Source organism: Lathamus discolor, chromosome 3 (genome assembly GCF_037157495.1).
Source record: "Lathamus discolor isolate bLatDis1 chromosome 3, bLatDis1.hap1, whole genome shotgun sequence".
Lineage (NCBI taxonomy): Eukaryota > Metazoa > Chordata > Aves > Psittaciformes > Psittacidae > Lathamus > Lathamus discolor.
This window is the reverse complement of record NC_088886.1, coordinates 134745750-134770003: the sequence shown is the minus strand read 5'-3', so window position 1 is coordinate 134770003 and position 24254 is coordinate 134745750. Positions and strand designations below refer to the sequence as shown.

General features: G+C 40.1%; 1 protein-coding gene across 2 annotated transcripts in view; it reads left to right on the top strand.

Moving 5' to 3' along the window:
• The window catches only part of MARCHF5 (membrane associated ring-CH-type finger 5), a 31378-nt gene extending 22084 nt beyond the window's left edge, over positions 1-9294 (top strand). Inside the window, exons 3-7 of one of the 2 annotated variants that reach the window (XM_065671950.1) lie at positions 1839-1969; positions 5036-5219; positions 5651-5817; positions 6988-7143; positions 7520-9294. In XM_065671950.1, the coding sequence (XP_065528022.1) occupies positions 1839-1969; positions 5036-5219; positions 5651-5817; positions 6988-7104 (599 nt within the window). In that variant the 3' untranslated portion in view covers positions 7105-7143; positions 7520-9294. Of the gene's footprint in view, positions 1-1838; positions 1970-5035; positions 5220-5650; positions 5818-6987 lie in introns of both variants that reach the window. The other variant, XM_065671949.1, reaches the window with a different exon arrangement.
• The last annotated feature ends 14960 nt before the right edge of the window (positions 9295-24254 follow it).

The window sequence follows — 24254 nt, the reverse complement described above, 5'->3', positions numbered from 1 at the left end:
AGTGACTCTGGGGGAACAGTTAAGATATCTAAGCTACTGTGCATTTAGTACTTGCAGTTACGACTTTGATATTTGCAGCACACTAATAAACATCCCAGCACTTTAAGTCTGTCCTGGAAAGTTAAACATAATACAGTTAAACTGCTTGTTCTAGTTTGTATTTGGAGTAGAGTGTTCCTTCTTCAGAAACCCTTTAATTCTGGTACCTAATCAATTATAGGATACTCAACTTGAGAATAAATTAACTCCATAGTTACTTTGTCAGTTATTTAGGGACTAATATGTATCTGTTGGTGTATTTGAAGCAGGGTGCTGGTGAGGTGTTCACTGTCTTACAAGTTACATAGGAAGATATTTCCTGCTATTAAAACTAGAGCTCATTACTAAAACAGAGAATGTATGCTAGAAGATGCACACAAAGATAGCTAATTTGAAGTATGTGAGTAGTAGGTGAAGAACTAGATGCTCCAGCAGAGCTACAGCAATACATTAAGCAATATTCTGCCCAAGTTGCTTAGGACTCCCCACAAGTCTGATACATAACTTGGCAATATTTACAGTGACATCTGTTAAGGCTGCATATAAGCTAAGAGAGAAAGCTAAGTGGAGAATTAATTACTTTATGAATGTGTGCAGAAATCATAGAATCATAGAATAGTTAGGGTTGGAAAGGACCTCAAGATCTTCTAGTTCCAGCCCCCTTGCTATGGGTAGGGACACCTCACACTAGACCGTGTCACCCAAGGCTCTGTCCAACCTGGCCTTGAACACTGCCAGGGATGGAGCATTCACAACGTCCTTGGGCAACCGATTCCAGTGCCTCATCACCCTTAGAACTTCTTCCTTATATCCAATCTAAACTTCCCCTGTTTAAGTTTTAACCCATTACCCCTTGTCCTATCAGTACAGTCCCTAATGAAGAGACCCTCTCCAGCATCCTTGTAGGCCCCCTTAACTTTAATAGTTTCACTGATTTTGGTAGGAGAAAGTAGTAGGAAGCTAACAATAATATTCATGCATATGAGCTGCAGGAGGACAGTCTGTGTACAATTTGTTAACAAATACAAAAGTAATCTGCAATCTGACATTTTTCATTTCAGTACATACGTTTTGGACTTCAGCTTCTGGCTTTTGCTTTGCTGGTGCTCTTGTAGTATCACAAAGAAAAGATGCAAGCATGCCCTTGTTTACCTCATCAAAGCAGGGTGATGTCTTGCTCTGTGTAAATCTGGAAAGTGCAGTTGTCCTTCGAACAATGAAACTTAATGTATTGTTGTCAAAGGCACTAAATAGCCTGAGTAGGAGGGGGGTTTCCTCCCAACATTTGAGAAGTAATTGATGTCTAATACTGAATGCAGCTTCTTCCAGTGAGTGAAAAGATTTTTTCATATTGACTGTGCTACATTTTATTGTAGAGCAGGATAGTTTAGTGACAGAATCCTCAGGTGGAGCTATCAAAGGTAAGCACATAAAGTCCATTACAACTTTCCTTTTAAAAACTAAAATATATAACAGATAAAAAAGTCACTAATCCTAAAATTCAGATCCAACACAAATGAAGCTAGTCAACTTTAGTGGGTAAATTAGTCAGTGCTCTAACCAGTATATTAATTTCTCAGAAAGACATTGTGGTGAATGAAAAGGTAGATAGAAGTAAGTTACAAGCTTAGCTTGGTAGCTTTTTAATAATATGTTCTCATTTAAATAGCATGTGTGGGATGACAGACTTGTATTTTACCAAGTTCTTTCCTTCTTATCAGTGATAGATGCTGACAGCTTTCTTCAGTATGCTTATATATATATATATGTCTTGAACCCTTACTTTTCCTTTATCATAGGTCCAGTTGTTTACGTTTTGGATCTTGCAGATCGACTGATCTCAAAGGCATGTCCATTTGCTGCAGCTGGAATAATGGTGGGCTCTATATACTGGACAGCTGTTACATATGGAGCTGTGACAGTGATGCAGGTACACATGTATTTCTTCCTCTTAACAGCTTTTGCAGCAAGTCTTTTAAAGAAAAAGTCAAGTAATTAAGACTCCTCTTTAGTTGGCTTAAAACATGCTTTTGCTGCTTTCAGCACTTTCAGTGTAGTTAAAAAGTGAATTCAAGATGGGTGGATAGAAAGCTTTTTCCTTTTAACTGATCATACTGCATAAACCCATGTATGCTTGTTCAAACGTGGTTCAGTTTGCAGCTAACAAAATTCCCTACTATGCTAGGTGGCTACCCTTTCTGTGGGAGGCTGGTGAACCCACTTCTGTTCTTGCAGAAAAGGTACTACGACCACCTAACTACTAGTAATAGGCAGTCTGATTCTTCAGAAAAGACATGAGACTTTTCTGAATCTCTTCTTTTACTTAGAGATAGATTTTGCTGGTAACATTCAGAGGGTCGAAGCACTGAATTTTTCAGTCCTACCACTTTTTATTGTATAAAGGAAAACACATGCTCTGAATGGTGTAATTCATTCATAAACAAGTGCAGAACACTGCAAATTAATAGTATGTTTTTTTAATTACTTCAGAATGGTTAATTGAAAGGGGGGAAAAGTACTTATTTTTCCTACTTCTGTTCTTGTAAGCTTGCTGTTTAAATACAGAAATCCTGTTGACAGGTGGTAGATTTAATTGAGGAAAGACTTGTTCATTGCTGTGCAACTGAGACAGGAGTTTTCATAGACAATTCAACTAGAAGAACCTCTGTTAATATTTGTTGTTGATTCCTGTATCAAGTCCATAACCTTTGTTTTGCTTGAAAGCATGAAGTATTTCTGATGCTAATTCAGTTGTAGATAGACTTAACAAATCTGTATGCTAGTAAGTATTCCTCCACACAGTTGTTATATAAATATGCAGTCTAATCCTTACCCATGTAAAGGATATGGCAGGACTTCTTCTTGACTCATGTGGTACTGCTTTCAGTTCTACAAGTCACGCCAGCTCCTGTTCTAGTTCTGTTTGTATGTGCGTTCATAGTAGAAATGTATGTAACAACTGCTTGAAGTAGAGCTCACATGGGCAGATGTAGGCTCCCTAGTACCAGTATGGCCAAGGGGAAGCGGCTCCATAGGTGATATGTAATGAGTTTCAATACCTCCCCCAGTCCAGTGGATAGTTCTCTTTATTACAGAACGTTATACTTGAGCATTTCTTTATCTGGTATTTTGTGTGGCCCTTACAGGAACATTGCAACCTCGTGTAATACTACGATTAAACTTCATGAAATGTACCAGTCCTTAGCTCCTTGCCCACTGCTACACTGAGCCTTTTCCTGTAGGGACTTGTATGCTTTCTAGCTTCTCTAGAACTACATAACCAAGTAGAAATATAAATGTTCCTTTCTGTAGCTGTTTCACTTTTGAAGTGAACATATCTAAACATGTAGTTTAGACAGCTAGTCAGGTATGAGGAATTAGCTATTTTACTCTGATTTAATGGGGGTTTTAATCATATGGATGGCACGCTGGATAAGAGAATAATTATTTTTGCTTGTAATAGAGGTGATTAAACTGGGAGTGGATGGAAGTGTTTCACCCCTTTTGCCACCCCAAATTTGCTAGGTTTAATACAACTTGTTTCCTGTTGCATTTCACTCCTTCAGTTGAAACGCCAGAGAAGCACAAAAGCTATTTTTAAAGGTTAAGCTTCAGATGGAGAAAAATAAATACAGAATTGACATTGTGACTCCAGAGGTAGCTAAGTCAGTAACAAATCATGTAAGGTTACTGAAAACAGACAGAAACCATAATCTAAAGCAGAAGACAAGATAGGCTTTTTTTAATGGACAGGGACTGTGAGGGGAAAAAAAGGATAGTATCAGGCATCGCAGTTTGGGTGGAAGATGGTGAAGAAGCTGGAAGAAAAATGCTGAATGTTTTGGGGTTTGGGTTTTTTTCAGGAATAATCTTTTGGTGACAACAATATTAGTTATGCTTATTTTTTGAGGCTGTAGTATGTAACGTAACTTCCTGTTCTAGAAGAATGAAAGGGAATGGGTTTCAAAGCAAGGCTAAAAAGTACAGTTAGAAAGTACTGTTGTGGTACATTAAGCCAGTTTCTTCCCTGTGTCCTACCTACTACTCCAGAAGTGCTGGATTTTGTTGGTCTGGTGGGGGTGTGTGTTTTGTTTTAATTTTGCTATGGCTGCATGTTCTTACCACTCAATTCTAAGTTTTGTGCAAGTGAAAACTAAGATCTTTTTGCATTTGTGGGGAAACAAGAACTCAGGGAAAACACATTAGAAAGTCCAGTGCCTGACAAGCAAAATAACTTGGTGGTTTTAGTCTTCCTGGATTGTTATGAACATCACAGACATTTTTATAAACTGCAAAGTCTGATTATTTTTTTTATGTGCCAGTAGAAAGGTTTAGGCACATTAGTAATGACTGTCCTTTAACATCGTAGCACTCGCCACATTTAAAAATAAGATGCAACTGAAGAAATGCTGCTATTTCCACTACAATTGAAAATAATGCACCTCATCCTGCATTGTCTAGAGAAGTAATACTTCTTAATACTGTGATCTCTGTTGTATCAGGTATTCCTAAATAACAGAAAACTTTGATTAAAATATCCTGAGATACTTGCTATCAATTTATCCTTTAAAGATATCCATGCTAGAAGAATCAATTTCTATGCTAGGTCTAATTAGTTTCTGAGTGTAGAATTAATGATGCTGGTAAATTCTGTGCATTTTGAAAGCGTGCTGTTTTGATGTTTCAGATGTTTAGGCTTTTACTTATGCAGAACCATATGAAACTTTTCTTGAGATGGTAAGGAATTGTGTTACAGCTCTCTGCAAAATTTATGACTTGCAAAATAGGGCCGGCTGGTAGCTTGCCTGCATTACCCTTGATAAGCAATCAAGGATGCAAAGGGAAAACCAAGTATGTTAGGGTACAACAGTATTCTGTTTTCTTCTTTAATTTAAAATGTGTGGGCAGCCCCAAACAAACTAGACTTCTAAAAAGTGATATTCTGTGTTCAGTTGTGGCCTTTGCTATGTTTGCCAACTGTATACATATTTACCAGGTTGTGGGTCACAAAGAAGGTCTTGATGTCATGGAGAGAGCTGATCCTTTATTTCTTTTGATTGGACTTCCCACTATCCCAGTCATGCTAATACTGGGCAAGATGATTCGTTGGGAGGACTATGTGCTCAGACTGTGGCGCAAATACTCTAATAAGCTACAAATTTTGAACAGCATATTTCCAGGTAACGTGATAAAATTTAAAAGGAGTTATCAAGCTTGAATTTGTGCCTGTAGGAGATGGGGATAGGCAAGTAGTTTTTGCCATTATTAAGTAAAGGTGGTTACCTTCTGTGTATTTTATGTTCAGTCTATTTAGATTGTGTTTATATAGTACATGATGAGAACGGTGGGACAAGAGGAGCAGGAGCATGGTTTCAGTTAAGGCCTTGGTAACAGAACAAGCTACTGAAAATCATGGGTCTTATTTGAAAGTAAAAATGAATACAGTCATTTAATGGAAACAGAGTATACACTGAGAAGAGAGTTCTCAAAAAAGTAGTTGGGCTATAGAATTGCAATGGAGTGGGGGTGGGCACTAATGACTAATGTGCTTTCTATGCTCCTTTTGAGCTAGTGGCTGTGTAACCTTTTCTTCCCACACTTATCCCTTCAGGCATTGGATGTCCTGTTCCTCGTATTCCAGCAGAGGCCAACCCTTTGGCAGATCATGTGTCTGCTACACGTATTCTATGTGGAGCTCTAGTTTTCCCTACTATTGCCACAATAGTCGGCAAGCTGATGTTCAGCAGTGTTAACTCAAATTTACAAAGGACAATCTTGGTAAGATTCAGTATTGCTTGTGTCATAAATGATCATAAGATGTGAATAGGAAGTTTTGTAGGGGAGGGAAAGAAAGTAAAAAGAACATTAATTGATCTAGTCCTTGGGAGTGGCATTTGATAAGGGAAAGAGTTTTTTTAAGGTTACCTATCTTGGCAGTGGGCAGGCATCAGGTGTGTGAGACGTCGTCCCTGTGACTGAAACTAACCTCAGTTCAAGGCAAGCCTGAACATTTTACAGTGATAGGCAGACCTCAGCATTAAGGGTGATAAAGATTATGATGAACTAGCATCTTCTAAGAATGATCTCTGCAAGGGAAGGATAGTGTTTATATTATGAACCTTTTCGTATTACCTTCTGTTCTTTGAGATTATCCCTTTGTTACTTATTTTAATATGGAGATAAAAATAAACTCTCCATAGAAGTTGAATGGAGGGGGGAGGGCAAAGTGAGGAGACATTTGTGAGTAACCTCTCTGGCTTGCAGCCTTTCAAGGGGAATCACACTGAGTTTAGTAGGATGGTGTCCCTGGTCATCTGTCACTTCAGCCTCTCCTTTCAATTCCAACATGATAATGCATCCCTCTCTTCCATGTGCAAGAAACAGAGATATTGCAGCCATTCACACAGACTAAAGGCTTAGTGTCCCTTATTTGAATACATTTTGAAGACTTGAGATACACATATTGTAAAACTTCTGAAAAGGAAAAAATGTTGTTTTTACAAAACCCAGATTTTATTCCACTGCTGTGGAAAAAGTGGCCTTTCTCATAGCCTGATAATGCTAATGGTAATTGGCATTATTCCTTGGGCCATATATAGAGCATATTCAGAGAAGGGACGAAAGCAGATGCATATCTACATTTTGCTTTGTTCTTTAAATATGATGTATTTTATTAGAATCTTTGTCAGACTTCCAAGCAAATAAAATCTTTCAAAGGGTTTTACAGATCCAGTCTGTAATCCCTTTTAAGTAACATTAACCCCTGTAATAGTGCATTGTGACAGAAAACCTTGAGATACTCATTTGGATTGTCCTAATTAGCTACACTTCAAAAGAGTGCTGTGTAATTGGAAAAATATCTTCTTTGACCAGAAACTTTTAAAAAGAACATTTGCAATGCTGTGACACTGAACTGTGTGGGGCTTTCAAAATATCTTTTTATTTCAGGGTGGAATTGCTTTTGTTGCTATAAAAGGAGCTTTTAAGGTTTACTTCAAACAGCAGCAGTATCTGCGTCAGGCTCACCGCAAAATTTTGAATTACCCTGAGCAAGAAGGAGCGTAAGGCTGTGATCTCCGGAGCTCGGACAGTCTCACCAAACAGGTTTCCATGTTGTGTTGGTTCCATCTTATTGAACACTAATGGAGAATTGTGATAACTTGCTGCTCCTATTATTTTTTCTTTAAATCTAATAAAGCCCTGTCTTGTGGCAGGTTAAATCCTTTCAGCAACCATTGAACCTAAGAATGTGACCTGGCTTTCATTATTTTGGGGTATTTCTGTTGGGCAACAGGCTTCTGAATTACTTTGAGCCAATATGCTGAATGGAAAAAGCATCAACTACAGAACAAGAACATTTTAAGTTGTGTAGTTAATGTAGTCTATTTCCAAATGCCTTTTCTATACGTGTGTGCTCATACCCATGCTACCATCCAGTTCAGCATTTCACACAACAAAGTGATGTTTTGGTTTTTTTTAGAAAGGAAATGTGAGTCATTACCACGGAGAAGTAATTGTGGGACATCAGTCAATAAAAAACTTGGGTTTCGCTGGTAGCAAACAAATGTAAAATGCTCAAATGACCAGTCAGGAAAGCAGAAGACAGATCGCTCTCTCCAGGACTTGTGTGTCAGCTTTAGGCACCTAAGTAGTAGGTGTTGAAATCAGGATGGCTTCCAGGTGACTGCTTTATTACTGGTAATTTTTACTGTCCTACTGTATCTGTGCCTAGTGTTACTTTCTCATGGCTCTTTTACCGTTTTGTGAGTGGTGCTGGATAGCATATTTTTTTTCCTCCACAATAAACTAATTACATGGGGGAAGTAAATTTCAGTCGCTTATTTTGTAGCTAAGTATTTGAGCACTTGTTTAGTTTTCATGTCCCTTTTGATTATGTAAATATCCATACAATACAAAGAGCAGAAGTGTGAGGAAACAACATTGGACACTAAAGCTACATTTAAACTGACAGATTAGAACATCCTTCTGAACTTCCAGACCTGGGTGCGTAACTCAGCTCTGTACTAGGACTGGGCTCTCCTCTGCCCATGCTGGCCCCAGTGGAAGGACTGGCTGGAAGGGGTGACACTACACTTTGGGTACCTCATCTGAGCATGAGACACACCAGTGGGCTCGACACTCTCAAGACACCTTGGCTCTCATCTGTAAAGAACTAAAGGATAAATCTTCAATGTATAATAAACTAAGTTTATTTATAAAGTAAGCTTTATTGTTACAATATGTTCCAAGTAGCCAGCTGAGGGAGACACTAGCACTTCAGTTATCTGATGTATTTATAAACTTAATTACAACAGAAGGTAACTGTTTTGTGAAGTTATATTTTGACAAATGTAATACAGCCAATTAATATTCGTACCAGACCTAACCTAGCTTTAGTGCTTTAAGATTTTTCTTAACAACAATTTGTTTTTCTCAATGTTGGTTGTTGTTAAGGGTTTTTTTTCTTTTTTTCCTTGCTCATATTAGTACATCAAATGCATGGAGAAAGGATTAAAAAAAAAAAACCATTTAGTGGAAGTGTTCATAAGTAAATATTTCTTTTCATCACAAATGAAGTAAATGCAGAATGAATTTTGTATTTGACTGCAATAACGTATGTTAGGGAAATTCAAAATATGGTACCTTTTCTATAGCATCTATCTTAATTACTGAGATGTAATATTTTAGAACTGTACAGACGTGTATATATTGGCCAACTAGTATTCAAAAACTATACAGGTATTGAAAATTATACATTCAGTCAATACCAAATAATTTTGAGGTTCTTGCTGTAGCTAAAGAACTACTATAATCTTTTAAGTCTGCTGATTATATTTGAGTGGGCTCACTTTTATATAAAACTCTAAATAGAGTCACAACCTCTCATGGTTGCTGCTTTCTGTAAGATAGCCTGAAACAATGTAATATGTGTTTCTTACAGAATTCCTCCTTTCGAGAAAACAGCTTTTCCGTGGTCTTCACTGTATATATTTCCAACCAATTTATTACTGTTTTTTAAAGTTTCATTAGTTGAATGATGCGAATTAGCAGGTTTGAAACTTGTTCCATGGGAAAGCTCAATGTCTCCTTGGGAAGTTAAAGCTCTTGTAAAAATGCAATTATAAAAATATTGTATGGACTATAAAATGATTTCACCTGAGTGCCAGAAGGTCATTATTCTGTTGTAAATCTTGTTTTTAAGTATTGAAAATTATAGTTATGTTGAATTAGGTTGAATAAATATTTTTTACAGTCCCTGGTGTATTTTGTCAGTTGAACTAAAGGCCTGTAGCAAAACTTCTGAGTGAAAAAATGTGTTCTTTTTTAATGTCTATCTAAGGATTTTAGATAACCAATTTTAGCATGATAGCATAAAGAAATATCTTTGGGATGAAGGAGGAATTATTATAAGACTTTAAACTTACATTTACTTTCTCTGCTCCCCCTCTAGAGTGATCAATAAATGTAGGGGAATGCATTTCTCAAACACATAAAGTAAAGGAATTACTGCAACATGACCAACTGCTGGTAATACAGAATCAGTGTTGGGAGTTACTACATATCTCTGGGGTTGGCTGATGTGCAGGCTTTATTTGGGGAATACACAAATCCATTTTCATTGAGAAAGAGCATACTGGCTGTAGGAAGTATTTTTTTTTTTTCCCCCACTAATGGCCAGTTTACATCCCATTGCTTTCAGAACAAGAAATATGGAATGTTATCTAGCATTTCTCAGCATACTTTCTTATCAGCAACTTGGTTTCTCTTAGCCTTCTATTACACCAACAAAAAGGCTTAAATCTGAGCCCTGATTATGAAATACATAGGACATACTTCTTCCATTCTTTCTCCCTATCTTAAAGATTTAGATTGAGCCCTCCTACACTTTTCACTATTTTATATTTTTTTTCATTGAATGGTGGTTCATTCTTCATCCTCCTTCCCCTGTAAAAGGTTTTGTTTGTAACAATTTACACGAGTTGCCTAGTTTGAAGTGTATTAACTCCCTCCTCATCTGGAGTTGTTTTTCAAAGGTTAGCCGTCTCCTGTGGTTATCAGAGCAGAATCCAACCATGCTGCTGTTTAAAGCCCCTCCAGAAATTAGAGCAGTTCTGTGCTTGTGAGAAAAGATATGCTTAGCTGTTGTGACTGCAGTCAGAATTACCTATTTTAACTGAGGCCACAATTTTTACTTCAATTTCAGCTGCAGAATGTTTATCGCGGCAGCTGGTAGGATTCCCCTTTTTTAAAGCCATACTGTGAAACTTGAAGAAGTTTATGGAGTAGGTGTTTGAGGGTTGTTCGGAGCAGCTTTTTTACTAGCTGCTTTTTGCAAAAGTTTTAACCACTGGACAAGTATGTCTTTTTGCATAGTGGTTTTTACTGATGGAGAGAACTGAGATAAGTTGAACTGAGATAAGGTCATGGACACACTGCTGTTGCAGCAGTCATCTTGCTTGTGGAACCCTGTATTTAATGTGCCATGTCTGTGAGTTTCTCCTCATGTGTGTTTTCTGTTCTCATAAGAAATGCTGTGCTAACAATTCCTGCTTCCCATTTTAAAGTACAGATGCCAGTTTCACTAAGAAGTCTGCTTTTGGATTTCTTTTCTACTAGGCAGCTGCCTCTGAAACTTGTGTTGATGTGAGGTTTGGTTGTTGGTTTTGTTTTCATGTTTGGTTTTTTTTGTTGCTTGGTTCGTGCTTTGGGGTTTTTTTTAAGTGTGCTGGACTGGGGGCTGGTAGAGGGAAACATGAGATAGGATCACATCTAGGAAATTCTCATAAACAGTCTCGTCACTTGTCCTCTCATTAACAGGTCCCTTCCTCTGCACCCTTGCAGAGTCAAAAGGGTCAGCACTCTGTTGTACATGGTGCAAAACAGAACTCATGCCCCCCATACCTCAGGAAGGCTTGAAGATCTGTGGCCTCTTTGTCCATTCTTGCCTGTTAGTTATTCACATGCTCTGGATATTTAATTGATTTTGCACCTCTGCATTATTGCAAACATAAACCTGTTATTTCTGGTTGCACTGTACTAAGTAGTTCAGTAGACAACTTCCATTCTAGCACCACTAAAAGCAAATAGCAGACATGACTCAAAACTGCCTCAACCTAAATAGCTCAGCAGCACCTGTCAAAACATATCATGCAGGCACCTCATTGAATGCTGGATGACTAAGCCATGGAAAAGCAGTTGCTGAAGCAGTGGGCCTCCATGGGAAGTCTTATGCTTATTTTAAAAAAAATTGTTCAACTTCCTTCTACCTTCATAGCCGTTAGTGACACAATATGCACAGCTCTGTAATGCTTTGTGTTTTACAATTACTCCTCCACTCTTACTACAACTCGGTAACACTTGGCTGCAGCTACTGGGAGCTGATGAAGGAACACACTGATCTGCGTATTTACTGTATGTCAAAGGACTATTTGGTGAGTCACTGTCATTTCTCTAACATGAATCATTACATGAAGCTAATGCTCTCACTAACTCTGGAAAAGCCTCTCCCTACCAATTGCCCCAGTACTTCCCATGTGCTGAAGATAGAATATGCAAGAGAGCACAGAATCGGAAAGTTTTCATTTTGATTAAAATCAAGTGTGTGGTTTGTTCTGCAGCAAAATGGTAGCTGGTTCAGCGGACTAGACAGAAGAAAGTCTGTGCCACCTTATCTCCCCTGCATAGTTCAGGTTAAGGTCCCATGCATAGTTCTGAGTTTACCAGTCATAGTTTGCAGCATTACTCTGTTTCAAACAAGACCCCCCCCCCCCCCAGTGCAGGAGGACAAAGAGGACAGTCCTGCTTCTCCAGTACACCGGTGTTCCAGCTTCAGGGATATTTTTTTTATTATTTTTTAATTTGTTTAATCCAAGACAGATGTTGGTTAAAGATACATAATGTTATCGTAACTCCCCTGGATGAGAAGCACTGCATAAGCTTTATGGAATTAAAGTTATACAATGAAAGCTTTTTGGAAAGGGGGGATTGAAGGAATAAAAACTAATGAAAATCATTTCAGAGGTAGCAAAAAGTGCTGTTGTGACAGACTGAATCTGAGACTTGGACCAAACTCCCTCAGTACCAGGCTTGGAAAGGCTAGTGGGATTTCTCATAACCAGCACAGTAGCAGTTCTTCTGACTGCTGGGAGGGGCGTAGAAAATTGTTGCTAACCTATAAGGATAATTCAGCCTGAACTTTGTTAAACAAAAGTTTTGTTTTTCTCTTAAAATCTTTGGTACCTTTTAAATGCAAAGCAGGGGGATTTTTTGTTCTGCTGATGGTTTCTTTTGAAAAAGCAATGTTCTCTCTAACTGCAGGGTTCTCTACCCAGAGTGTTGTTAAATTTCAGGGTACTGCAAGAATGAAAGTGCTTTCCACTTAGCATCAATTAAATGTCCTGCAATGCAACTGACCTTCGCACAGTACCAAGCCCTGTGTCACAGACAGAATTGTGGTATGTTTTTAAGTTGCATAGCACCTTACTGGGATCTCAGCTGCTTTTCCTATCTCATTTCAAGGATGAACAAAAATGCAAATTAACTTGGGGAGTAAGTTCACAAGTGATTTCAAAAGTACAGATGCTTACATTTCTTTGTTTGGTTCCAGTTTCTTGATGAACAGAGTTCTGTTTTCCTTTATAAAGGGGCTCAAAAGTGAAAGCTCGTTTGGTCAATAGGTGGTAAGACTCCTTACATAAATTTACTGTTTGAAATACATTTATAACATTTACATATAGCTACTTATATGCTTGATGTCAGAAAATCAGTGTCCATTCCTGAGCCTTCGGGTCTTAAGCTATTTTGGATAGAGTCAGTGTAGGTGATCACAGGCAGTCAATCATATTCTCTCAGCATCTCCTGCCCAAAGCATATCAGTTCTTGTTGAGCTAAATCACATACACTGTGTGTTGGAATCCCTATATGTAACACTTTACAGAGTGGAGTCCTTAGCAGCCCACAGAAATATTTTGACCTGATCTACAGATTAAGAAAAACAAAAACCAGCTTTACTAGTGGCATCTGTGGAGACATTTTGGAGATGATTCCAGCAATACACCATGGAAATTGTCCCAACTGTCAGAGGTCATGTTGTCTCCTCAAAAATCTGAGCATCATGGGGCCTTTCTTGACCAAGCATGAATCCTGAGTACATTCTCTGCAAGAGTCAATACCATGTGGCTTGGAGCACTGAGCTCTCTGTGCCTCAGCCATTTAACTAAGATGGGAAAAAATCTCTGTATGGAAAACTGCAATTACAGATAGTGTAATTATGGGGGGTTATTAGAATGGGAAACAGTCCTGCCTGCACCTCCCAGAACTTCACGAGATTCATGTACTAACTTTACTAGCTTCTTAATGTCAAAAAAGTGGCCACAGTCTGTCCTTACTGCAGCTGGCATTCAGATGTTATGTAAATAACTATTTGCAAACCTGCAGCTGACCAGCAGAATGCATCTTCCATAGCTATGGTATTTGTCCTTGTTGCCACATTAATTAAATCCCATAAACCTCCCTCTCTTAATTGAGGAATACAGCCAGATATGAAGAGCTTAAAGAAAGTCAAAACAAACCTGTATAATAAGCTGGACACCTTCAAAAGTCTGTTAGTTTTAGGAACCTCATTACAGGGTAATTAGTTGTGTCTGGATAGTCCTCAGAAGCAAATTAACAGTGTTTTAAAAAAGCAGTGCATAAGACTTGAAGTCATCCCTTTTGGCAGCTGCATAATCACCATGTAGGATTGCCATATAATCCTTTTCTTGCACCTAAACTATGTTCTCATGACTGGCAGCCACTGAGCCCATGTTAAAACACATCTGCATACATATGAACATGACTAAGAGAAACCGAGTATTTATGCATCAGCCACTCTGTGCAGCCTGGATGGTGGGGTTTAGTTTGTTTTGGTGCTATTCTGTTTTTAAAAGAACAAAGCTTGTGATACTGTGCACCATGGGAAAGGCACAAAAGGCATAAGCAAGCTGAATTGAGTGTGTGGCAGTTCTGCTCCTGTCTGAAAGCAAATTAATACACTGAAATGTAATTAGGATAAATTAAATAGGCACAACAATTACATGGGACATGGTAAGCAGACTCCAAAAGTGAGTGGTGTATTTTTACATCCTCACATATCCTGTATTTGCAAAACAGATTCTTTCCTTATTATTGCATTTTTGAGATGTAATTAGATGGTCTCAAAATATCTTTTCTGTAACAACCCTTTTTTGAAAGTCAAGTCTTTCTTTACTAATTGACTTGCAGAGGAACTGCACAGTAACACCATCAAAAACCAGTTGGGACTTAATATTCCCTGTCTGATGGGTAAGAAAGCAGAAAGATGGGGAGAGTGTACCACGAAGTTAAATTCTGGTACTATTCACTACTACTATAACTTGGTGCTATGCCTGGAGTAATACATTTTGTCTGTTAAAATATATTAGCATTAAAAAAGGAAACATCTAATCAGTTTATACCACCCCCTCATGTACAGACAGAAAACAAAGTTTGCCTTTTTTGCTCAATACTGATGCCAAAACAAAAGTGAGATACTAGGGTGGCAGCCTATGGTTTTGGCCATCCTGTTCTCTTCATCCTGTTCTGGGGCCTCACCTGGCTGGAGATAGCACTGCATGCTGTAAAGCTAGAAGATATGAAGAAGTACTTGATGAAACAAAACCAGCCAATGACTGAAGTGTGATGGATGCTACAGGCAATGACCACAGGGTCATTTTTTATATTCATGACCTGATTTTTCAGTCCCAGAAGTCCTATGAAGAAATTAACTTTTCCATCTATAGAAATACAGCAATCACTTGACAGCACAAGCTGTCAATCCCAATGGAGGAGTGGGGTTTCTCAAGCATTATTTGACAAATCTGTCACAGCTGGATATTCTTGCAGATCAAACTTCAGCGGGTTTAAGGTGCAGTTACACAGCTCAGGTACCTGCAGTCCACAGCAGATGCCCCTGTCCTGGCTCCCAGCAGCACTGGTATAAAGATTGCTGGGAGAAAGATCAGAGCTGGGCTGAGACCCTCCTTCCCTTACTCTTATTTAATGGTACATACAAAAAAAAACTGAGATGGTGCCAACTTACTTACTGTATACCTGCACCCTGTGATCAAGACAGGGCTCTATCTTGGGACACTGAGCAACTACAGAGCTTTTGGCTGACACGAAAAGCATTACTTTGTATTGGAGCCAGGCTGGCAGAATAGTACCTCTCTCTTCCTCTGGGAGGGAGGCCAAGCCCAGTTCTAGAACATGTGAAAGGCCCATGAGTCAAAGGCATAAAGGGCACTGTGTGCCTTCTGCCATCACTGTACAGTGAAAGCACAGCTAAATGAAGCAAGCTGAGTTAGCTGTTCCTTGCTTCAAGAAAGGATGGGGTTGAGATTGCTCTGCTCTGCTGAACCAGATTTGTGCACTTTTTCTTCCCCAGCAGGTACAGCATTTTTATTTAATAATCCTCTAGTGGTGCATTATAAGGCTCTGACACAAAAATGCAGACAGACCACAGTACTACAACTTTCCAGAGGTCAGGTCAGCCTCAGAGTCTGCAAAATAACAAAAGGTATGAAAGAGTATTGTGGCAGGATTCCGGAACCGTACCAGCTGCTGGGAGAAAAGAGAAACAGATTTCCTGTCATGTCTAGAACAAGATCATCCCTCTTTACCACTGCTGTGGTTGCAATATAAGCCTAGAGCAGATGCTGGAATTCTAAAATTGTGCATTATCTGAAAACAGATGTAGGCCCCAGCAGGTAAAATACTGGAACTTGCCAGCACTTTGTTTTCTTCTTCCTGCTTCTGCTGCTCCTGCCAGTACATGGAGTGGTACTGAAAAGTTTCTTTTACAGGTCACAGACAAAGATAGTTGGATATGGATTCTCAATCCTCAGTAGTATTTGAGAAGATGATCTGATCTCATATTCTGGTTTGGTCCTTTTATAGTTAATCTCCCCATTTTCCAACTGTGTTGGAATCATAGATTTTGGCTAATCTGTTTGTGTCTCTGGTGGTTGCAGCTTTTTCCATTGACAGCACTTCATCAGTACAGCTAAACAAAATCACTGTAAACTGTCAAACAGACAACAAATGAGAGCTTACAAAATAGAATACTGGCTGAACTGAGACAAAACTTCCAGCACCAACAATGATGATGGCAGGGGAACAGAGACTATCTGGTTTTAATTGCCAATTTAGACACAGCTGAGCCTCTACTTATCTGAATTAGTACTTCTGCTAAATTCATGATGTTTTTGTCCTGTGCTAAGCCTTGACATTAGCAGACACAATGCAAATGCAGTGTTCCAGGGATAACTCCTCTCTCAAACACCAGCAGGTGGTGGTTAGTCTGAGGACTGACTCCTCAGGGAAGATTGCTTTTTCCCTCATGTGGGCACCTCCTGCTGAGCTGAGATTTTTTTTTGACCCTGCCTGCAAGCATCAAGGTGATAAGCATGCAGTGTTTTTTTCAGTAGATGTTTGTGATTATTCTCAATTCCAGCCTTCCCCTTTTTTTCTAAGCCCAAAATATAAATTAACTTTCCTTTTCATTTAAAGCTTGCTTCAATTGCTGTTGAAGTTCTGTCTAGATAACAGCTTATCTTTGTATTGTACCTCAGAAAACCAGCATTCCATTTTATCATGAAGTGGTTGCCACCAAACACTGGTGAATAAACTGTCAATATGCCTTATTCTATCAAGGGTAGGTGATTTGTGGGAGATAATTCCTGTTTAGCCTGTTGATTTGCTCTCTTATCAAAAGCTGTTTCAAGTAAATGAACAGCATATAAAATGGTATATAAAAATATGCGAGAACCATTTGTCTGAAATAAATTTTGTTCCAATGCAGTGAAGTGCAAACAAGACTGCAGTAACAAATGCTCCTGCCCTTTTAAATGAAAACCAGTGTATCAGGGGGATTTATACAACACCAGTAACGCTCTCATAATCTAAAAATAATCACCAACTATAACATTAGGCATAGGCAGTCCAAGTGAAAAAAGAGCATGTTTAGTGTACTGATGATGTGTAGGTCAAGGGCATGACTTTAACAGAGCAAACACAATGGCTGGTACTGCCCTTCCTGTTAGGAGCTGTTTCAGTTCCCTGCTCCCAGCTCCTGACAGGGGCACAACAGCGTAAGGTGGGTGGCTGTGAAGGAGGATGGAGATAGATACATACCTGCTCCTTTCCAGCCAGCCATGAGACTGATGCAATCACCTCATAAAACTCACCTTCACACTCACCTCCACTTGACTACATGAATTCACCTTTTTCTTTGCTGCGAGATTTAGATTTATATTTATTACAGCACTACATATGTGAATCTGACCTGATCTCCATGAATGACTGTAGCAGAAGGGGTCAGAAGAACAGAGCTTAGCAAGGAAGCTCCAGCTTTCTCAGTCTTGCTCTTTAATATGCAAGTAACATCACTTCAAACTTGCAACACAGTGGTTAGTAGGCATAAGTAGGTCTAAGGCCATTCAAGCTGACAAATCTCTGACCCGTCCCTCCTCTGTATCAGGGTAATATGCTTTCTGCATTAGCTGAGGTCTTTGAAATAAAAAACTAACAAAGGAAAGACAAAAGGAAACTTAACAAAATGTCATAATTAATTCAACAACATTTTAAATCACAACTGCAATGTTATTCAATCTTGGTGAATGGGAAATTAAATAATTCAAACCATTTCAAATCTCACAGAGCAACTCTTCAATTGAAAACTCAAAAGTTCAGATCAATCTTCAGAGGGGTTAATTTCTAATGGACAGGACCTCTCTGAAGCCAAGAGCATGCATTATCTCTGCAATGTTCTTTTCAAGCTTACAGCTCTGCAGAGTACAATTTATTCATCTGTCAGACTTTATGCACTTCTTGCCAGGGAATCATTTATATATTATTTCTCCAAACCATAAAATGAAAATATTTTTTAGAAAGAGAGAGCAAGCAGTATAAAGCCTTTAAATAAAAATCAGCTGATTCAGAGTCCCTTCTCCATTTTCCAGCAAAGAACAGAGAAAAGGGCAGACAATTCCTGTATTGCTGTGTAATTCTGGTCTTCATACACTGTGCAAAGTATGCAGTTCGTGAGTTACCTACTGCTGTCAAAGCAATTTCTCTTGTTCTCTGTAATGAAGGCTCACGCTGCTCCTTCCTCAGCATTCATATGCCTTCACATACCTCCACCTGAAAGTCTAAGTTCAAGGGGAAACTATCGGAAGTCCTGGAAAGCTGGCAGTGTGCACTCGCAGCCCAGAAAGCCAACCATATCCTGGGCTGCATCAAAAGGAGCGTGACCAGCAGGTTGAAAGAGGCGATCCTGCCCCTCTACTCTGCTCTTGTGAGACCTCACCTGGAGTATTATGTGCAGTTCTGGTGTCCTCAACATAAAAAGGACATGGAACTGCTGGAACAAGTCCAGAGGAGGGCCACAAGGATGATCAGGGGACTGGAGCACCTCCCATATGAAGACAGGCTGAGGAAGTTGGGGCTGTTCAGCCTGGAGAAGAGAAGGCTGCGTGGGGACCTCATAGCAGCCTTCCAGTACCTGCAGGGGGCCTATAGGGATGCTGGGGAGGGACTCTTCATCAGGGACTGTAGTGACAGGACAAGGGGTAATGGGTTAAAACTTAAACAGGGGAAGTTTAGATTGGATATAAGAAGGAAATTCTTTCCTGTTAGGGTGGTGAGACACTGGAATCGGTTGCCCAGGGGGGTTGTGAGTGCTCCATCCCTGGCAGTGTTCAAGGCCAGGTTGGATGAAGCCTTGGATGGGATGGTTTAGTGTGAGGTGTCCCTGCCTATGACATGGGGGTTGGAACTAGATGATCTTGAGGTCCTTTCCAACCCTAACCATTCTATGATTCTATAAGGCTAATACGCATGATCCTTTCTGTTTAAGGATATGCCAGCCTTAAGTTACAAAGCTCTGCAAGGAAATGTTTCTTCCTTCTCCATTCCTACGTGACACAGGAAAGCTGCTACTGCCACCAGGTCACCTGATACTTCCTTTGCTAAGACCGTGTTTCCAATTTCTAAGAACCTTATCAAATTTTAAGCGCCATGCTATGTGCACCACACTGAGTAACTATGGAAGATTTCTTCCGTGATAAGTTTGGTCACTTAATGGGAAATTGCAGCAGGTCTCCAACAGTCTCAAAGTTTGAAGCAGGGAATTGAAAATTAGGTGGACCTCAGGTGGTTGAGGTGGTGGCTTTTATGACTCGTATAAAGAATCCTCATAAACACCTTGAAAATTTGAAGGTTGAAGCTGCTTAGTTGAGATTTGATTAAACTGAACTGTTATTTTCCACATTTTTCATGCAAGGGCCACACTAAGTGAAGAAATGGGTCTTAGCACCTCGTGGCTACCTGCAGTACTGTAAAACCAGGCCTAAAACCAGAAAGCCTGTCCTCCAGAGCTCTCAATTTCCATGCTTAGCCTATCCTATTCAAAGGCAAAAAGGTAAAATGTGGATTCAGCGATAGGTGTAGTGAATGACGGACAAGGAGGCTGGGAGCTGAGCGGTCACTGAGAAAAATGGGTAAAAGATTGTGGCATTAATCTGTGACACAGAGCCCAGGAGCTGCAAAAGGGCTTGGGGTGCAGGGGGCTGTGGGTCACAGACTGGGTGAAGGCAGCAGGTGACAATGGGTGACGAGATGAGGACTGAGACTGGCCAGGGAAGAAGGATGTGGATCCAAAGACAGGAGGTCAGGAAGAAGGTCTGTCACCATCAGAGGCTAGAGCAGAGTGTGTGTCAGCTCCTTCCCTGCTCTCCAGCACCTGGAAATGCCAGTGACAGGGCTTATCGCACAGAAACACATGTCCTCACTGCTGGTACACTGAACACGTGTCAGATCTGGTGGCTCTACCCCACGAGATAACTCGTGCCCATGTCACTAAGGTGACACATACAGAAAGCTGCCCTGCTCCCCTCATTTTCCCTTTTGTTTGCACACTTGTCAATTACACCCCAAGTCTGCACTATCAGCACTTCACCGTCAACCCCTCCATTGTGTCACATGCTAGAAATACCAGAACCACAGTGGCCTATGCAACCTTATTTCTTCCCTCTTTTGTGACAGGATCTGTCTGTGATGAGACCATTCACCCTCTGAGTCTCCTGCATGACACTTTCTCTGAACCTTGCTCCAGAGGCAAAATGGCCATTTTCCCGAGTTTCCCCGTGGTGCCTGTTGTTACAGTGCCAAGCACACCACGAGTACAGCCCTCCCCGTGGCTGGGTGGGAAACGGGCAGCGCCAGGAGCCGACTATGCCGATGGATTTAGATCACCTCACGTGTGATGCCTGTGACCTGACACATGTAATCTTTTTCCTCAGAGTAAGGACCGCATCAATCACAGGTGCAATGCACAGCAAAGCCGCGGCTCCGCTCGCAGAGCTCGGTGCTGCTTCAAATTAACCCCGTTAATTTATGGACACGACCCCCTTAATGAAAACAAGCAAACCCTGACAACAAACCAAACCAAAAGGTGCTGCTGGGATGGAACGCGGAGCCTGCGGCACCCACCGCCACCCACCGTCCGCAAGCGCCCTGCCAGAGGCTGCCCGGTTCCCCCGCCGCCATATTGCCCCGCTGTCCCCCCCTGCACGGCACCAGGGCAGGCGGCACTCCTGGCCCCAACCCGGCCGTGGCTCCCGTACGGGCCCCAGGCAGCGGGACACACGCTCCGACATTCATTCTCCTTCCCCTCCCTTCACCGTGCCCTCTCACCACCCTCCCCAGACCCGCTGCCTGCCCACCCCCGGCGCAGGCCGGACCCCGCTCACCGCCTCACGGCACCTCAGCTCGGCGGCACCTCCCCGCGGCCGCCGGCGCCGCCGCGGTCACCGCCCCGGGGTACTCCTGGGTTGGAACCCCCGAGAAAGCCGTCGGGCTGGGGACACCTAACGATACTGAACGGGTAAAGGCAAAGAGCGCATGCAGGCTTGTTCCTCATAAAACACACACCCAGGCGGTTCCAGCGATCTAAAAGTGATTTATTTTCTCCGATTAAGCATCTAAAGTTTTCTTTATTATCTGTAGAATCGTACAAACACGATTTTCCTCAGCAGAACGAAGAAAATAATTTTCATGCATAAAGATGAGGTGCACAACTCTTCACATTGTTATAGGGAATAACAGCAAATGTTGTCTTGTATAGCACCAAGAAGAATTTTAATTACAGTGTGAAGGAAAGACACCACAAAAGCTTTTTTTGTGGTGAATCGTTTTAAGCTGACATTTTTTTTCTGAAGTAGATGGTGTTTTCCAAGCAATGAAAATTAAACTTTACATTAAAAAATAAAATATACCTGTTTGTTTAAAAATTTCACACTCCTACAACTTAAAATATGAAAATTGATTTATTTTCTTGCATAGCAAATTCTCTTCCAAACTTTGAAACAGATAAAAAACCAAAAATGCAGTTCTTCCTTTCCTGGTCTTCTCTTACCCCAACCTGGTCAAACAGTAGGCAGTAATCATTGAATATGCATGACTACATCATGAACCTGAACATTCCCCTGCAAATTCAACATACAGTCCTACTCTTAAATTTATTATGTGGAAATAGCACTAAAGAGTTGGCACTAAAGAGTTCAATATTTATTGTCAATTAAATCACTTAACTTTGCAAATAAACTGTTTTGATAAGCGCCAGCTCTAAGTACTCAACAAGGGACTGTAAATCACCATAAATAAAACACCCAGTTCTGTTCATTCCAAGATGAGGGACTAGATGCAACAGGTAATCTCAAATACATATGCATATCCATTAACTGGAGGCCCAAGTAACTGGTTGGAAACAGCACTGATTAGTATAGTATAAATACTACAAAATAGATGTAATCAAACTTCCTTTCTGACACGGAAAGACGATAGTAAGTTAGTATTAAAACAAAAAGAAAGACCAGTTGAGTAAACAAATTTGATTGATGTAGCTGCTTTCAAGAACAGAACTTCACTGTTTGCCCAAGGCATCCAAGAATGCAAGAGGCCAAAGACGGGACCACTCTCCTTTCCCAATGTGTTTTAGCCATGCTTTCAGGACCCAGAAGAAACATAACAAATTCAGCTTTTTATATTGCTGAGCCGCTGTTGGTGTGTGGATACTGCAGTGCCATCCATTCTCACTGCATCTCTCAAATTGTGCAGTCTGTCTCCTCCACCACCAGCCTACCACAACTGTGCACGTTTTTGCCCGTACATTTCTGGTTTCACTTATAAGGACACCTCAGTATGTTCAATGAGCCAGAAATTACCAACAGAATAAGTAAAAGAGTTTTTAACCTAATTGTGCTATCCTGTATAGTCTTATTTAATCATACATACAAATTCATGCTCAGTTTTGATTTTGTTTTGCAGTCCATTTTCTGAACAACTGCCTCTTCCCGAGCTGCTGGACAACCACACATATTAAATCTTTCCACACAGTTTTGAGAAGGTATATTATTTACTTCAGCTTTAAAAAAGTACTGGATTGATTAGAGTGCAAATGCATACTTTACAAAGGCAGATGCTTTTTGCTTACATGGTGTATGAGGACTTCTGGTAAACAACGAGGCAGCTCTTCCAGCACCTTTGTAACAGATCTCTCTCGCAAAAGATCTCTGTAACACCATTGCCAAATTAAAGCTCAGTCCAACCAGCTATGAAACTACAGGACTCTGTTTACTTCTATACAAGACTGAGACCCTGTATCTGGATCTCAAATTAAAGACAAAACATGAATGTTACAGGACTTTCAGGACTATGAAGCTATTCTAATAGTATTTAAGATTATTTTAAATGACTAGTGAGAATTTATGCCCAAGCCATTAAGATGTATGTTTTATAATCTGGGGCTATCAATAATTCTACAAGGCAACACATTTACTCCAGAAGTCAGACCAGGTTAAGTATTTAGTTATTAATTATCTCAAATGCCTTTTTTTGTGTCCGTTTGGTAAAGAACACAGAGGTAATAAAATTCATGAAACATTCTGCTACTTTACGATGTTGCTTTCAACGCTCAAAGAAACCTAGACTGTTCAGACACTACAAGATGTCTGAAACTAAGGTCTTATATTCCCTCTTTATTACTCACAATTCAACATTTAAAAAAGCCTAACATATTATTAGCTATACACTGCCACAGTTGTGCATTGGAAGTTTACAGACATAACACATCACCCTTTTTCACAGGAATTTATAATTCACACAATGACACAACAGATAAGACATGATTATCAGACAAGAAGTGCAAAATGACATGTAACTAGTTGGTTTCAACACATACGCATTATCTTCCATTTCCACATTATTAAGTGGCTCGTGAGCACCCCAGCTCACACTTACATTGAGCTTAATACAATCTTCTGTAGTTTCACATTCATAACATCTTTAAACTAACAATTACTGACATTTAAATGCAAGTGTAAAATCCAAACTACAAGCATTCTTTGTATACGCACTCCTCAAGTTACACAAAACCTACAAGCTATTGCACTCTTAAATATACCTACTTCCAGGAAAAGGCCGCATAAGGTACATTTTTATTAGATCATTCACAGCAATAAAATCATATTGTGCATACAACAGCAGATCAGTCTCCTGCTGCAGTTCAGTAGCACCTGTTTTTAAATTATTTCTGAAATACTTCTACTTCCTTAAATCTCCCACTGGGCTGAGCCTCAGCAGCAGTCCAGTGTGGCTCTCCAGGCTTAGCCATACTGCAGATGCCATTTTAATTTTATGGATACAGCTCACCTATGATTAGAAGGTAAATTCTAATCACAGAAAAAAAAAACATCCTAGAACATCCAGTGCTAAAGGGACATCAATGACACTTCTGGCTGGTGTGATAATGGGAGTTATGCGGTCATCTCACTTCGGTAAGAGAGACACGATGCAATGCAAGATGAACAGTGGGTGACTCTGCCCTTGAAGATGACATGTATCAGAATTAAACAATCAGCTTGTGGGGATGCCAGATCCAGTTATACATACAGATTCCTGCATTTCTAGAATACAGCTGATGCTGCAGAATGGTCACAATTACTTTCTCTTCCTACAATTTGATCTGGAAATGAGTATTAATCAAATCTGTGAACAGAATTATCTTCGTAAATCTTTTTTCAGCTTCCTGAAGCTTCACCCTTAACCGGTTTGTGCCAGTGAATGACACGGTATTGCAGTCAAAACACAGAACTTCATTT